Source organism: Myxine glutinosa, chromosome 1 (assembly GCF_964187855.1).
Source record: "Myxine glutinosa chromosome 1, kmMyxGlut1.1, whole genome shotgun sequence".
NCBI lineage: Eukaryota > Metazoa > Chordata > Myxini > Myxiniformes > Myxinidae > Myxine > Myxine glutinosa.
Genome location: NC_136261.1, coordinates 297,435,160 through 297,452,388, shown reverse-complemented (window position 1 = coordinate 297,452,388; position 17,229 = coordinate 297,435,160). Strand labels below are relative to the sequence as shown.

The following is a 17,229-nucleotide window of genomic DNA, read 5'->3' as shown; positions in this document are numbered from 1 at the left end:
GTGCAGGAAACCACTTTTGCACTTGTATTAGTGTGGAAAAAACACTTTTCGCACTTGTGTTAGTGTTGAAAAACCACTTTTCGCACTTGTGTTGGTGCAGGAAACCACTTTTGCACTTGTATTAGTGTGGAAAAACCCCTTTTTACACTTGTGATAGTGTTGAAAAACCACTTTTCGCACTTGTGTTAGTGTTGAAAAACCACTTTTCGCACTTGTGTTGGTGCAGGAAACCACTTTTGCACTTGTATTAGTGTGGAAAACCCACTTTTCGCACTTGTGTTAGTGTTGAAAAACCACTTTTTGCACTTGTGTTAGTGTTGAAAAACCACTTTTCGCACTTGTGTTGGTGCAGGAAACCACTTTTGCACTTGTATTAGTGTTGAAAATCACTTTTCGCACTTGTGTTAGTGTTGAAAAACCACTTTTCGCACTTGTGATGGTGCAGGAAACCACTTTTCGCACTTGTGTTAGTGTTGAAAAACCACTTTTCGCACTTGTGTTAGTGTTGAAAAACCACTTTTCGCACTTGTGTTGGTGCAGGAAACCACTTTTGCACTTGTATTAGTGTGGAAAAACCACTTTTCGCACTTGTCTTAGTGTTGAAAAACCACTTTTCCCACTTGTGTTAGTGTTGAAAAACCACTTTTTGAACTTGTGTTGGTGCAGGAAACCATTTTTGCACTTGTATTAGTGTGGAAATAACACTTTTCGCACTTGTGTTAGTGTTGAAAAACCACTTTTCGCACTTGTGTTAGTGTTGAAAAACCACTTTTCGAACTTGTGTTGGTGCAGGAAACCACTTTTGCACTTGTATTAGTGTGGAAAAAACACTTTTCGCACTTGTGTTAGTGTTGAAAAACCACTTTTCGCACTTGTGTTAGTGTTGAAAAACCACTTTTCGCACCTGTGTTAGTGTTGAAAAACCACTTTTCGCACTTGTGTTGGTGCAGGAAACCACTTTTGCACTTGTATTAGTGTGGAAAAAACACTTTTCGCACTTGTGTTAGTGTTGAAAAACCACTTTTCGCACTTGTGTTAGTGTTGAAAAACCACTTTTTGCACTTGTGTTAGTGTTGAAAAACCACTTTGCGCACTTGTGATGGTGCAGGAAACCACTTTTGCACTTGTATCAGTGTGGAAAAAACACTTTTCGCACTTGCGTTAGTGTTGACAAACCGCTTTTCGCACTTGTGTTAGTGTTGAAAAACCACTTTTTGCACTTGTGTTGGTGCAGGAAACCACTTTTGCACTTGTATTAGTGTTGAAAAACCACTTTTTGCACTTGTGTTAGTGTTGAAAAACCACTTTGCGCACTTGTGATGGTGCAGGAAACCACTTTTGCACTTGTATTAGTGTGGAAAAAACACTTTTCGCACTTGCGTTAGTGTTGAAAAACCGCTTTTCGCACTTGTATTAGTGTGGAAAAAACACTTTTCGCACTTGTGTTAGTGTTGAAAAAACACTTTTCGCACTTGTGTTAGTGTTGAAAAAACACTTTTCGCACTTGTGTTAGTGTTGAAAAACCACTTTTCGCACTTGTGTTGGTGCAGGAAACCACTTTTGCACTTGTATTAGTGTGGAAAAACCACTTTTTACACTTGTGATAGTGTTGAAAAACCACTTTTCGCACTTGTGTTAGTGTTGAAAAACCACTTTTCGCACTTGTGTTGGTGCAGGAAACCACTTTTGCACTTGTATTAGTGTGGAAAAACCACTTTTCGCACTTGTGTTAGTGTTGAAAAACCACTTTTCGCACTTGTGTTAGTGTTGAAAAACCACTTTTCGCACTTGTGTTGGTGCAGGAAACCACTTTTGCACTTGTATTAGTGTTGAAAATCACTTTTCGCACTTGTGTTAGTGTTGAAAAACCACTTTTCGCACTTGTGTTGGTGCAGGAAACCACTTTTGCACTTGTGTTAGTGTTGAAAAACCACTTTTCGCACTTGTGTTAGTGTTGAAAAACCACTTTTCGCACTTGTGTTAGTGTTGAAAAACCACTTTTCGCACTTGTGTTGGTGCAGGAAACCACTTTTGCACTTGTATTAGTGTGGAAAAACCACTTTTCGCACTTATCTTAGTGTTGAAAAACCACTTTTCGCACTTGTGTTAGTGTTGAAAAACCACTTTTTGAACTTGTGTTGGTGCAGGAAACCACTTTTGCACTTGTATTAGTGTGGAAATAACACTTTTCGCACTTGTGTTAGTGTTGAAAAACCACTTTTCGCACTTGTGTTAGTGTTGAAAAACCACTTTTCGAACTTGTGTTGGTGCAGGAAACCACTTTTGCACTTGTATTAGTGTGGAAAAAACACTTTTCGCACTTGTGTTAGTGTTGAAAAACCACTTTTCGCACTTGTGTTGGTGCAGGAAACCACTTTTGCACTTCTATTAGTGTGGAAAAACCACTTTTTGCACTTGTGTTAGTGTTGAAAAATCACTTTTCGTACTGGTGTTGATGAAGGAAACCACTTTTCGCACTTGTGTTAGTGTTGAAAAACCACTTTTCGCACTTGTGTTAGTGAAGGAAACCACCTTTTGCACTTGTGTTAGTGTTGAAAAACCACTTTTCGCACTTGTGATAGTGTTGAAAAACCACTTTTTGCACTTGTGTTAGTGTTGAAAAACCACTTTTCGCACTTGTGTTGGTGCAGGAAACCACTTTTGCACTTGTATTGGTGTGGAAAAACCACTTTTTGCACTTGTGTTAGTTTTGAAAAACCACTTTTCACACTTGTGTTAGTGTTGAAAAACCACTTTTCGCACTTGTGTTGGTGCAGGAAACCACTTTTGCACTTGTATTAGTGTTGAAAAACCACTTTTCGCACTTGTGTTAGTGTTGAAAAACCACTTTTCGCACTTGTGGTAGTGTTGAAAAACCACTTTTCGCACTTTTGTTGGTGCAGGAAACCACTTTGCACTTGTATTAGTGTGGAAAAAACACTTTTCGCACTTGTGTTAGTGTTGAAAAAACACTTTTCGCACTTGTGTTAGTGTTGAAAAAACACTTTTCGCACTTGTGTTAGTGTTGAAAAACCACTTTTTGCACTTGTGTTGGTGCAGGAAACCACTTTTGCACTTGTATTAGTGTGGAAAAACCCCTTTTTACACTTGTGATAGTGTTGAAAAACCACTTTTCGCACTTGTGTTAGTGTTGAAAAACCACTTTTCGCACTTGTGTTGGACCAGCGTGAGTGCCAGCAAAGAACGCCAATGTTCCCAACATCCAGCTGCGAATGCCACCTCAAAGCCTGTACCTGCTGAGACTGGCACAGCGCACATAGCGTTTGCAGAAGAGACACAATGTCAGCAGCACATCCGTGACCTGGTGTGGGCTTAACGGTCAAGGTGACTGGCTTAAGATCTGACGTATTCGAACAAAAGGGCTCAATAATCCAGGAACTGTTCACGAACGCAAATGCCGACTTAAAGTGTTGACGGACGACTTAGTTGCCGTAATTGAGTACCCAAGTAAAGACGGAATGCTTGGCGGATGAAATCTTGCCAGAACAGACTGAACTTGATGTCCAAAGGTGTCCCACCATTGTCCAAATGTGATATGGATGTTGCCATTCCACTGCTCAAGAATTGCAAATGAGCACAGAAACAGATGCTTCATCAGGTTAACCAAAGAAAATGATTACAAGTTGGTGGCGCCTAATTCGCTGGGACTGTCACGTGACAAAGCCATCAGAAATGTTGGTGATGCCGAGGACAATGGACACAATTTTCACTCCACTGACAGCCAGACAAATTCTGAGGTCGTTTCAGTACAAGGATGCTTCTGTCACCCCCGGCAACATTGGCGTTCCTATGATGAGGACCATCAGGACACATTACGGGATGTCAGATGCTCCAACTCAGAATATTTCGTAGGCTTGTGTGTGTGTGTGTGTGTGTGTGTGTGTGTGAGAGTGCGAGTGCGAGTGTTTGGGTAAACAGCAGGTATTGATGAATTTCACAGAGCTGGTACTGAAGCCTACCCTCATCTCAGAAATCTTGTCACTTGACTTGTCCAAAAGTTGAGCAAACGGTCCCAACATACGGTCCCAACAGTGATGAAAGCAAACATGATGGAACTGAAGGAGTCTTCATGTACAATAAAAAAACTGGTGCAGTACCACGTGTCCAGAATTATCAACTACAATCAGGAATTTTGTAACGATGCATGGTTATGCAGCCCATGCTCGTAACGTGAGGGACAAGCACAACTTGTGGAGCAAGAATTGATGATTATAAGGAAGTACATTCAGTAGAGCCCATCTCAACTCAATAACATCTCATGAAGTTAGAGTTATAACCTCCTTAAAGCCAGCCGCGTGGAGCACACACACAAAGCTGCCGATCATAAGGAGTGCCTGGACATCTGGGTGCAGGTGAAAAACTGATGCAAGCAATGAAAATCCCAACACATCGTCATTGGTCGTCCCCCAAGCTATGTGTGAGAATGCGTTGTACTTGTGTAGAATGTCACGTGATGACAAGATGGACATGTTGATTTCAGTTTGCGAGCCTGCTGGTCCCTCAAGCTACAATCCCATTGAGCACAATTCCGCACCATATTCAAAGTGACTTGAATGTGTCTCTCCGCCTGTCTAATGAGGAGCACCTGCCAGCTCATCAAAACATGTCTGCAAATGATCTCCTGCAGAAAGAGGGACTTGTTTTAAACAGTGCTTCGGACATCCTCAATACATCCTGGGATGGCAAAACTCATGGATGTCATTCAGTCACTTCAGTTGTAATGAAGGTGAACGGCGTGTCAAACTACATAGCATTCTATGACTATGCCGATGTGAAATGGGTAATAAACATGAGCCTGTGGTAAATCAAACTACATCCGGTATTGTGGCAGAAGCTCGAGGAGTGGAAGTTCTTTGTGAAGCACATTGACAGGCGGCCAGGCCATGTGTCATTCGACATTGGGAGTTGCATTGAAGTCAGTCGTCGCTGCGAGGCCAAACCTGTGACAGCTGTGAAGGTATGGAACATACATACGGTCCATGTGTGGACAGCCAATCCTGTGCGGAAAATGCCGTCCATGTGTGGACAGCCAATCCCGTGTGGAAAATGCCGTCCATGTGTGGACAGCCAATCCCGTGTGGAAAATGCCGTCCATGTGTGGAACATTCCGCCCACGTGTGGAAAATGCCGTCCATGTGTGGACAGCCAATCCCGTGTGGAAAATGCCGTCCATGTGTGGAACATTCCGCCCACGTGTGGAACATGTCCTCCATGTGTGGAACATGCCGCCCACGTGTGGAACGTGCCGTCCACGTGTGGAACAAGGCAGGTTACGTGTCGAACATGCCGTCCACGTGTGGAACATGCCGTCCACGTGTGGAACATTCCGTCCACGTGTGGAACATTCCGTCCACGTGTGGAACATTCCGTCCACGTGTGGAACATTCCGTCCACGTGTGGAACATTCCGTCCACGTGTGGAACATTCCGTCCACGTGTGGAACATTCCGTCCACGTGTGGACAACCAATCCTGTGTGGAACATGCCGCCCATGTGTGGAACATGCCGCCCATGTGTGGAACATGCCGTCCATGTGTGGAACATGCCGTCCATGTGTGGGACATGCCGTCCATGTGTGGGACATGCCGTCCATGTGTGGGACATGCCGCCCATGTGTGGGACATGCCGCCCATGTGTCGGACATTCCGCCCATGTGTCGGACATGCCGCCCATGTGCGGGACATGCCGCCCATGTGCGAGACATGCCGCCCATGTGCGAGACATGCCGCCCATGTGCGAGACATGCCGCCCATGTGCGAGACATGCCGCCCATGTGTGAGACATGCCGCCCATGTGTGAGACATGCCACCCATGTGTGGGACATGCCGCTAATCTGTGGAACATGCCGTCAATGTGTGAACAGCCAATCCTTTCTGGAACATATCGTCCATGTGTGGACAGCCAATCCTGTGTGAAACATGCCGTCCTCTGAATCCTGGCACATCATACCAATCCAGAACATCCTGATCACTTCATGACATTCCAACAACTGTGTGCTGCCCAGAAGACAGGGATACACTTCACATGTACATTGCATGGAGCCTGCCCTAATGCCAGTACCAGTACCCCTCTAATGCTTTCAGCAGGTGCTCCCGAACGCAGGCTCACGACCCAAACTTGAAATCCCAGCGTTTGAGGGGGCAGGGGAGTGGGGGAGGAGGGAGGTTTCACGTCAAAACGTTTTCTGACAATTTTTATCAAAGGTACTGACAATTTTTATCGGAGGTGCGGGTACCAAGTATGTACAGGTACCAATTGGGTCGTGAGGTGAATGCGATTTCAAATTTTGGGTCGAGGACAAAACAGTTTGGGATCCACCGGCTTACAATGTTCGTCACACCCTGCATGTTCATGGTGGAAAATATGACAAAAATCAGAGAAATCACACATAGCTGTCCCATACGCAATGTGAGATACTCTACATGAAAACAGGATCAGGAAAAACACCAGGATCAGGAAAACCATACATTCAAGAAAGGACGGCCTTTGAATGTGTTAAACTGTTCGTAGTCAAGGTTTCCTGTCGCAAAGATCACAGGCGACATCAAAATACATCTTTTGTTACAGATTGTTGCTTTAATCAAACATCTCCTTGGCAACAGTAGTGCGGCTCAATTGATAAAGATTAAAAATTTTAAAACATTTAAATTAAATGGATGATATGGCACTATATAGTATATACTAATATGAAGATTATGATAATAATATAGGATTGCAATATGATAGTTCTATTGTACTTGGAGTAGGGGTAGAACATGCCGCCCCCCCAAAGCCCTCTCCCTCCCACAGATCTCTCGATGTCTCCATGTCTCTCGGTCCCTGCCTCACACCTGGCTCGGCTTCACGCTGTTGAATCCAAAGCTTTCAAAATCATTGGAATCTCCCGCGATGAAGCTATCTCTGAGGGCCTTTCACTCACTCACCGCAGGCAGGTAGGTGGTCTTTCTGTCTTCTACCGACTCCTCTCCGGCCTTGCTCCCCCAGCTCTCTCCGTGCTCTGTCCCCCAAATATTCCTACAGGTCGCACAAGATCTGCCAGCAACCCTCTGATGGTTAAACTGCCGAAATCTCGGCTCTCTGCTCACCTTCACTCTTTCATTCCTCTTTTCTCCCGCCTGTGGAACAAACTCCCACACTCCCTTCAATCCCTCTCCTCCCTCCAGGTCTTTAAAACAGCTGTTCACCACCATCTCTTATCTTCCCCCATCCATAACCTTGATCTATTCTACCCCCACTAATTCACCCCAGATCCACCTTGTTTGAAATTCCAACTTATTTCCTGGAAATCCTGGCAGTGTCCATATGTTTATACCTCTCCCACCCCCCCCCCCCCCCTTCACATGCCTCCCCCCCTTCACATGCCTCCCCCCGTCACATGCCTCCCCCCCAAAGCCCTCTCCCTCCCACAGATCTCTCGATGTCTCCATGTCTCTCGGTCCCTGCTCTCAAATGCAAATGTTGTGTTTGTGTCCTTCCCCCTCTCTCCCCATCTTGTCTACCGCTCCCGATGTTATTTGTTTTATGTGTCTGTTTGTCTTTCTGTGTGATTAATTTTCGCTCTTTCACGAGCCTCGATCTTGTATACAAAAAAAAAGAAAAAAAAAAAAAAAAAAAAAAAAAAAAAAGAAGAAGGAGTGGAAGAGGAAGAAGTAGTAGTAGAGGTAGTAGAAGAAGTCGTAGAAGAAGTAGCAAAAGCAGTAGTAAAATAAGTAGTAAAATAAGTAAGTAGTAAAAGAGGTAGTGAAAGAAGTAGTAAAATAAGTAGTAAAAGAAGTGGCAGAGGAAGAAGTAGTAGTAGAAGAAGTCGTAGAAGAAGTAGTAAAAGAAGTAATGAAAGAAGTAGTAAAAGAAGTAGTAAAAGAAGTAGCAAAAGAAGTAGTGAAAGAAGTAGTAAAATAAGTAGTAAAAGAAGTAGTAAAAGGAGTGGCAGAGGAAGAAGTAGTAGTAGAGGAAGTCGTAGAAGAAGTAGTAAAAGAAGTAGTATAAGGAGTGGAAGAGGAAGAAGTAGTAGTAGAAGAAGTCGTAAAAGAAGTAGTATAAGGAGTGGAAGCGGAAGAAGTGGAAGAGGAAGAAGTAGTAGAAGCAGTAGTAGAAGTAGTAAAAGGAGTGGAAGAGGAAGAAGTAGTAGTAGAAGAGGTCGTAGAAGAAGTAGTAAAAGAAGTAGTATAAGGAGTGGAAGAGGAAGAAGTAGTAGTAGAAGAAGTAGTAAAAGAAGTAGTATAAGGAGTGGCAGCGGAAGAAGTGGAAGAGGAAGAAGTAGTAGAAGCCGTAGTAGTAGGAGTGGAAGAGGGAAAAAGTAGTAGAGGAAGTAGTAGAAGGAGTAGTAGCAAGAGTGGAAGAGGAAGTAGTAGGAGTAGTAGAAGTAGTAGTAGTAGAGGAGGAAGAAGTGGAAGAGGAAGGAGTAGTAGAAGGAGTTGGAAGAGGAAGAAGGATAGTATTCGTAGGAGTCGAAAAAGGCGTGGAAGAGGAAGAAGGAGTAGTAGTAGTAGTAGCAGGAGTAGAAGAAGGAGTGAGTAAAAATAGAGGTGAAAGAGGAAGAATACGGTGCTTACATTGTAGCGACCCATGGGCCCCCCAAGCGAGACCAACAACAGAATCTCCTTGCTCCAGCCGGTGACGTAACCGGCGGGCAAACCACGGCGCCGGGGTGGCCGGTCACGTGACCACCAAAGCGTGCCGCGCGTGCGGTTATAATCCTTTGCACCTGTCGGTCACGTGACCCCCAAAGCGCGCCTCGCCTGAGAGGCGTGGCTTTCGGTTTCGGTTGTGCTTTCTGGTTGTTATATATATACTAGGGCATGCCCGTACTATATATAAGCTAGGACGTGTCCGTACGTGGGTGCCCGTTCCTTGCCAAAAAAAAAAAAAAAAAAAATTTGTGTAGGGGTGTGTGTGTGTAAACATCCTAGGGCGTGCCCGTACGTGGGTGCAAAAAAACATGCGTGCAAACAACAACAACAAAAAAAAACTTTGAAACCACGTGGCAGTAACGACCACAGAACCCCCCCCCCCCCTCTATTTACATGAATGGTTTGGTCCATTCGCAACGACCACAGAACCCCCCCCCCCCCCTCTATTTACATGCAATGGTTTGGTCCAAAGCGAACGGTTTGGTCCATTCGATGTGATTCGATGATTCGATGTGAATGGTTTGGTCCATTCGCAACGACCACAGAACCCCCCCCCTCTATTTACATGAATGGTTTGGTCCATTCGCAAAGCCAAAGCGAACGACCACAGAAACCCCCCCCCCCTCTATTTACATGAATGGTTTGGTCCATTCGCAAAGCCAAAGCGAACGACCACAGAACCCCCCCCCCCCCCCCTCTATTTACATGAATGGTTTGGTCCATTCGCAACGCCAAAGCGAACGGCGAACGGCTAAATCGCCATAGCTCGGTAAGTACTTGTCCGATTAATTTAAAACCTTGAAAAGGCACATCCTCGGGTCCCCAGCAATATACCTGGCAAGTTTCAAGTATATCGGACCGGTAGTTGTCGAGAAACAGCGGTCACAGACAAACAGACAAACGTACAAACGTACAAACGTACAGACAGAGATTACTGGAATTATAGATAGATGCAGCCCGATAAACGGGCTTTGGAGAGTTCCCGAGTTGGTTTTTACAATAAACATCTTCTCGACGAGTTTGTGTCTTGCCCGTCACTTCGTCCGTCTCAAGCAAGAGCCCTGCTCTTCACTGGTGACCCGAATTTACGACACGCGATGGACACCGCAGTGTCCCTCAAATTGCCCACCTTCTGGGAAGCACACGCCGCCGTCTGGTTCGCGCAGGCGGACTCCCAGTTCGCCCTGCGTAGCATAACGGAGGACACCACGCGATACCATTACGTGGTCGCCGCGCTTGGCTCCGCGACCGCCGCCCGCTGCCTGAGCTTCCTCCAGAACCCGCCCGCTGACGGCAAGTACGACGCCATCAAGGCACTTCTTCTGGGCGCTTTCGCCCTCTCCCCGGCTGAGCGCGCACGACGCCTGCTCGACCTTCCTGAGCTCGGCGATACGCGCCCGTCCGAACGCATGGACTACATGCTCGCGTTGCTCGGCGAGCACCCCTCGGATTTCCTGTTTCGGGAGCTTTTTCTTCGCCAGCTCCCGGCCCAGGTACGGGTCGCCCTGGCAGGCACGACCATCGTGAACCCCCGCGACCTCGCCAAGGAGGCCGACAAGATCGATTCGGCAAGCCAGCTCGCCGGAGCGGCGAGCCAGCTCATCGGGGTGGCGGCCGGGAACCCTCCCGCCCACCCGCCCGCGATGCAGTTTCCTTCCCGGAGGCCGCCGGGCCGGCGCGACTGGCAGCGGCAACGCCGCGTCGCCCGGTCCCGACGCGTCGACCGGAGCCCCCGCCGGACCCGGCCTGGTGTTATTTCCACGCCAGGTTCGGGCGGCAGGCCCGATCATGTCAACCCCCGTGCACGTTCGGCAAGTCGAGAAACGGGCGGGCCGGCGTTCCCTACCAGCAATGAACGCCGGCCGTTCCGGAAACCTGCTATTCATCGCGGCCCAAGCGTCGGGGCGGCGCTTTCTCTGCGACACCGGCGCCCAGCTGAGCGTCATTCCCGCTTCAGCGGACAGGCGGGCCGCCGTTTGCGGCCCCTCCTTAATCGCGGCCAACGGCTACGCCATCCGCACCTTTGGCCCACGCACCGTCGCCCTCCGCTTCGGCAGCCAGCTCTTTCACTGGGAGTTCGTGACGGCGGACGTCCCCATGGCTTTGCTCGGGGCCGATTTTCTGTGCGCCCACGGGCTGCTGGTCGACATGAAACGCCGGCGTCTCGTCAGCGCCGAAACTTTCAGCTCCCTGGCATGCGCTTTGAGCCGTTCCGCGCCCACGGAGTTTTCCTGCGCCCTCCCATTGGCAGACGACTTCGCACGTCTCCTCGCAGAGTTCCCGGCCCTCACGCGACCGACGTTTTCGGCCATCGCGGTGCGTCACGGCATCGAGCATCACATCCCCACTACGGGCCCGCCGGTGTACGCCCGGGCTCGCCGTCTCGATCCCGCCAAACTCGCCGTCGCCAAGGCCGAGTTCGCCGCGCTGGAGCGCCTCGGCATAGTGCGGCGCTCCGACAGCGCCTGGGCCTCGCCGCTGCACATCGTCCCGAAGCCGGGGGGCGGATGGCGGCCATGCGGAGACTACCGCCGCCTTAACGACGCCACTACCCCCCGACAGGTACCCCGTCCCGCACATCCAGGATTTTTCCGCCCGGTTGGCGGGGCGGACCATTTTTTCAAAAGTGGACCTGATTCGGGGGTACCACCAGGTGCCCGTCCGCCCGGCCGACATCCCGAAGACGGCCGTTATTGCACCTTTCGGCCTCTTTGAATTCCTGCGGATGCCCTTAGGCCTCAAAAACGCGGCACAGGCGTTCCAGCGCCTGATGGACGGCGTGCTGCGCGACTTGCCGTTCCTCTACACCTACCTGGACGACATCCTCGTCGCCAGCACGTCCAGAGCCGAGCACCTCCTCCACCTCCGGACGCTGTTCGGCCGCCTCAGCGAGCACGGATTGATCGTCAACCCGGCCAAATGTCACTTTGGTGCGGCGACGATCGACTTTTTGGGCCACCGCATCACCCGGACCGGCGCCGTGCCGCTACCGGCAAAAGTCGAGGCCATCGCCGCTTTCCCGCGCCCCCGCTCCGTCAAGGCGCTGCAGGAGTTCCTCAGGATGGTGAACTTTTATCACCGCTTCGTGCCCCGAGCTGCGCAACTTATGCGGCCCTTGTACACGGCCCTCCGTGGCCAGCCGGCGAAACGCGATGTTGTCTGGTCCACGGACATGGACGCTGCTTTTACCGGCGCAAAACGGGCCTTCGCCAACGCCACGCTGCTGGCCCACCCGGTACCCCAGGCTCCCATCGCCCTCACCACTGACGCCTCCGACTACGCCGTGGGCGCGGTCCATGAACAATGGGTAAACGGGGCCTGGCAGCCGCTCGCGTTCTTCAGCCGGCAACTCCTGCCCAACGAGTTGAAGTACAGCACCTTCGATCGCGAGCTCCTCGGGCTGTACCTGGCCGTCCGCCATTTTCGCCACCTGCTGGAGGGCCGCCCATTCACGGCTTTTGTCGACCACAAGCCGTTGGTTTTCGCCATGGCCAAGGTCACGGAGCCGTGGTCGGCCCGCCAGCAGCGCCACCTCTCCGCCGTGTCGGAGTACACCACGGACATCCGGCACGTCGCCGGGAAGGACAACGCCGTGGCCGACTGCCTTTTTCGAGCCGGCGCCAACGCCGTCCACCTCGGCGTCGATTTCGCCCTAATGGCAACGGACCAGGCCACCGACGGCACGGTGCAGGCGCTCCGGGTGGTGGACACGGGCCTCCGCTTGGCTGACGTCCCCTTCGCGGACACGGTCCTGCTGTGCGACATCTCCCAAGGCCGACCTCGCCCCGTTGTGCCGGTCACCTGGCGGCGTCACATTTTTGCTTCGCTCCACGGCCTCTCGCACCCGGGCTGGAAGGCGTCCCAGAGGCTGGTGGCGGCGCGTTTCGTCTGGCATGGGCTGCGACGGGACGTCCGCGACTGGGCCAACGCCTGCACACCCTGCCAGCGGGCCAAGGTCCACCGTCATACCCAGGCTCCGCTGGCTCCCTTCACCGTGCCCGAGCGACGGTTCGACCACGTCCACGTGGACCTGGTGGGTCCCCTTCCCCCGTCGCAGGGGTTCACCCACCTGCTTACCATGGTGGACAGGACCACCAGGTGGCCGGAGGCCGTGCCCCTCGCCTGCACCACCACCGCCGACGTGGCCCAGGCGTTAATCGCCACCTGGGTCGCGCGTTTCGGCGCACCAGCGGACATCTCGTCGGACCGCGGCCCACAGTTCACGTCCGAACTATGGGGCGCGGTCGCCCGCACGTTGGGCGTTACCCTGCACCGCACCACGGCTTACCACCCCCAGGCCAACGGGTTGTGCGAGCGGTTCCACTGCTCCATGAAGGCCGCACTCATGGCCGGCCTCCAGGACGACGGCTGGGCCGACCGGCTCCCGTGGGTCCTTTTGGGCCTCCGCACGGCTCCCAAAGAGGACCTCCAGGTGTCCACCGCCGAGCTGGTGTACGGCCAGGCCCTCCGTGTACCGGGCGAGTTCATTCCTGACGCCACCCGCCCCTGGTCCGCCGCGCGCCAGCACACGGACTTCCAGGAGGCCGCCCGACGTTTCGCCCCGGTGCCCACGTCCCACCACGGCGACCCCCAATCCTACGTCCCCCAGCACTCCGCACGGCGGAGTACGTCTTCGTGCGCCACGACGTGCACCGGGGGCCGCTCCGGCCACCATACGACGGACCCTTCCGGGTCCTACGACGGGACAACAAATCCTTCATCGTCAACATTGGCGGCCGGGCGGACCGGATTTCGCTGGACCACCTCAAGCCGGCCCACATGGACGTCGGCCAGCCGCCACGGCTGGCTCTCCCACCGCGGCGCGGCCGCCCCCCGTCCACTGCACCCCCGTCCGACCACCCGCCACCACACCGGACCCCTCCCCCCCACCCCCCCGCGACTGGCCAGGGGTCGTTTCGGTCGGGTCATCCGGACCCCCCTCAGGTTGACCTTCCTGGATCAAGTCCATTCTGGGGGGGCGTGTGTAGCGACCCATGGGTCCCCCAAGTGAGACTAACACAGAATCTCCTTGCTCCACCCGTGACGTAACCGGCGGGCAAACCACGGCGCCGGGGTGGCCGGTCACGTGACCACCAAAGCGTGCCGCGCGTGCGGTTATAAACCTTTGCACCTGTCGGTCACGTGACCCCCAAAGCGCGCCTCGCCTGAAAGGCGTGGCTTTCGGTTTCGGTTGTGCTTCTGGTTGTGATATATATGCAGCCCGATAAACGGGCTTTGGAGAGTTCCCGAGTTGGTTTTTGCAATAAACATCTTCTCGGACGAGTTTGTGTCTTGCCCGTCACTTCGTCCGTCTCAAGCAAGAGCCCTGCTCTTCAACATCATAGTAATCATACACTTGACTTACGAGTACGTACTAGCATGATACTGATAGTACTGCAGTAATACTAATAGGAGGCAAGTACGAATACGTAAGTGATGATTGCAAAGTACCAATTTGAGCGGAGGAAATCTTGACAAGTGCTACTCTGTAGTAGTAGTACAGTCGTAGTGGTAATGTTGATAATGAAAGTCGACCCCCTTAACCTTCTCCCTTGTCTCGTCCTCACCTGCTTTTCCATCTCTGAGACATATACAGCCGAAGTGCCGTCGCCAACTCTCGACCACGCTTCGTTTTATCGACTGGCCATTCCGCACAAAGCCGCATAGCTTTACTCCAGTGATTCGCAGTCATGTCTTTAGTTTAGACTTCAGAGCGAGGACAAGATAGCGCTGAGAAATGCAAGGAAAAAAGTGCAAAAAAACCCCCTCTTCCTGTAGTTGTTTAGTATAACAACTTAAATAATCCATTTTATAGTTGATGCGAGACAAGTGCGATCCTTACAATGCAAAATTCACTCCACGTTTATATCAAGAAAATTACAGTAACAAGCGTACACACTAAAGAGCAGTCCTAGCCAATACACCGCCCAATAAACTCCTTATATTTTCCTCCTGATGACTGAATATTACAGTGCATTTCCAACAAATATTAACATTATAAATAGTAATATCAATATTGGGCTATAAATTATACAATACATTTAATGGTCAAAATGGGATGACTTAGATATAAATTAATTGAAAAAGGGGCGAATGTGCTAACCGAGCTTAACATATATACACCTCAATGATCACAGGATCTGGAATCTGAGACCCACATTGCTATACAACACCTCAATAATAAATTAATAATCACAGCAGCATCTGCAACTATTTTATTTGGGTTTCGTTCCAGAGTCGGATTTATTTAAAAACTGCCCTTTTGTTGAGACGATATAATAACACGTGAAAGCTACATATGGGAGGGATCATGGAGTCCTACAAATTGTATAAACTAGCGAAGAACGGATGGGATTTTATTGTCCCACAATTGGCTTATTGTATTACTCCCGCCAGGGAGTTATGCATTCGATCGTTGTTCGGCCGTGTGTGTGTGCGTGTGTGTGCGTGTGTGTGTGTTCGTGAACAAGATATCTGGAAAGGTTCTGAACGGATTTGGATGAAAGTTGGTGGGATGATTGCCCTTGGGATAAGGAAGAATTGATTAGTTTTTGGTGAAGCTCAGGATATTCTCGATCCAGGAATTTTTTGAAGGATTTTTTTACCATTGGAAGATAGGGCTCATTTTTTTTTAACATTATCTTTTATATATTCTATATTTAACATTGTTATATGAAAATAGTTTTCATATTTGTTGTAAATGTAGTTTAAACTCGTGGTTATGCGTTAGAGCGGTGTATTTTGTTAGCAGCGTCGACATCAAGGTTTTTTTTTTCTAATAAAGACATATTCTGTCATTAAAACCACCAAAGTGTGTATTAGGTTTCCCCGTTTCATAAAATGTATCGTTTGATACGTATAATGCTTTAAAGCTGTTTTTTTGTTGTTGTTTTTATTACCTCAGTAGAGATATCAACATTTACCTCATAGTCTGGAGGCACTTCCAGGAAATGTGACAGTAGGGGTACACTCATGTTACAAGCTGGCAACAATGTTTTTCTGAAAGCCCAGACCTCTAGGAACCCAAAAAGTCTTGTTGCCAGCTTGGGAAATGGTTTGGACCAGATTTGTGGCCATTTTTCAAAATGGCCGCCTACATTTTTGGTGTTTTCTAATATTTGAGCTCTAGAACTTATATCTGGCTGTCTTAAAGGTCTCTAGGGTTATGACCTTATAACATATAGTCATACAACAATCCTCACCCAAATTGGGGTGCATGGCATATCTATAAGTGGTTTTATTGAAGCAAAAAGGCAAAAATATGCCTGAAAAACGCCTTCATTTTGATTTTTCCAAATCACTAAATTGCATACTGTGAAGTTGTTCTTTGGTCAATTTCTTTCAAAATAGTTTTAAAATTTGCCCAGATCCCTCCTCTTCATTAGCAAATCTTCAGGAATATACCCAAGTTCTCAGAAAATATGTTTTATGCATGATCAGCTACCCCTACCCCCTAAATCACAAAACGTGCCAATTTTCAATATTTCCAGATTCCAACCAATATCATTGTTGTATGACTTTTTCTCATCATGATAGGTCCAAATTAACTTACTCTATGTGATTAGGTGTTAATAAAAATTGAATTTCACACTTTAGTGAAAATCCAAGATGGCTGCCAAATGGCCAATAAAATATAATATTTCACATTATGACGTTAAGTTAAGGTAATGTAGTCTACCATTTGATACCAACACATTTTTGAGACATAATATATTGCAATAATGATGCTTTCCTTTGTATCCTTCCTCAGGTCCTGCCCGAATCATCATTTTAACATAATTGTTGTATTAACAATGTACTATAACATATTGCTTGTTGCATGTGCTGTAAATAGCTTTCAGTGTTGTGGTAGACATAGTCTTTGTCTCTTTCCAGATATGAATGAAGATGGAACCTGTAGCTGTGATAGGCGGGAGACGGAAGAGAGAATCAGTTGCACTGGACATCGACTGGAGCACATGCTTCATTTGCCAAGGCAACAGAAAAAATGAAAAGACAACCAAGCCCACAGATGTTGGTCTCGAACGCTTTAAAGACTGTGTGATTACGAGACAGAAATACCATGACCATGAGTACATCTCAACACTTGACAGAATACAGAGTATTGACCTTGATGATGAAAAAGAACACATAGTATGGCACAGGGGCTGTTATTCAAAGTTTACACATGCCAACCATATTGAGAGACTGAAAAATCGGCATGAAAAGGAAGCAAAGGACTCGTGTGACCAACCATCTACATGCATTCGCCCCTCTTCTAGAGCATCAGTTGCTTCAGTGTCCTGGGACAAATGTATTTTCTGTCAGGAGGATAAGGCAGGAAAGCAATTGAGGAATGTAGCCACTTTAGAGACCTCAGACAGAATACTAAATGATGCTCAAAAGAACAAGATTATGAGATGCCGGTTGGCAGGAATAAGTGACCTAATAGCTGCTGAAGGGAAGTACCACCTTCCTTGTTATGTAACCTTCAGGAGGAAGTCTGAGTCAACTGTGGTAGAAGAAGGCCCAGAATATCCACCAGATGTTTGTTTCAACAAAATGATCGAGGAGGTGGATGCTGGGCTGTCTGGAGGAGA

The 17,229-nt window shown here is 49.0% G+C and overlaps 1 protein-coding gene across 2 annotated transcripts in view; it reads right to left on the bottom strand.

Moving 5' to 3' along the window:
• The window catches only part of UQCC2 (ubiquinol-cytochrome c reductase complex assembly factor 2), a 33,821-nt gene extending 19,321 nt beyond the window's left edge, over positions 1–14,500 (bottom strand). The window contains exon 1 of one of the 2 annotated variants that reach the window (XM_068134743.2): positions 14,218–14,500. In XM_068134743.2, the coding sequence (XP_067990844.2) occupies positions 14,218–14,229 (12 nt within the window). In that variant the 5' untranslated portion in view covers positions 14,230–14,500. The remainder of the gene's footprint in view (positions 1–14,217) is intronic. The other variant, XM_068134752.2, reaches the window with a different exon arrangement.
• Between the last annotated feature and the right edge of the window lie 2,729 nt (positions 14,501–17,229).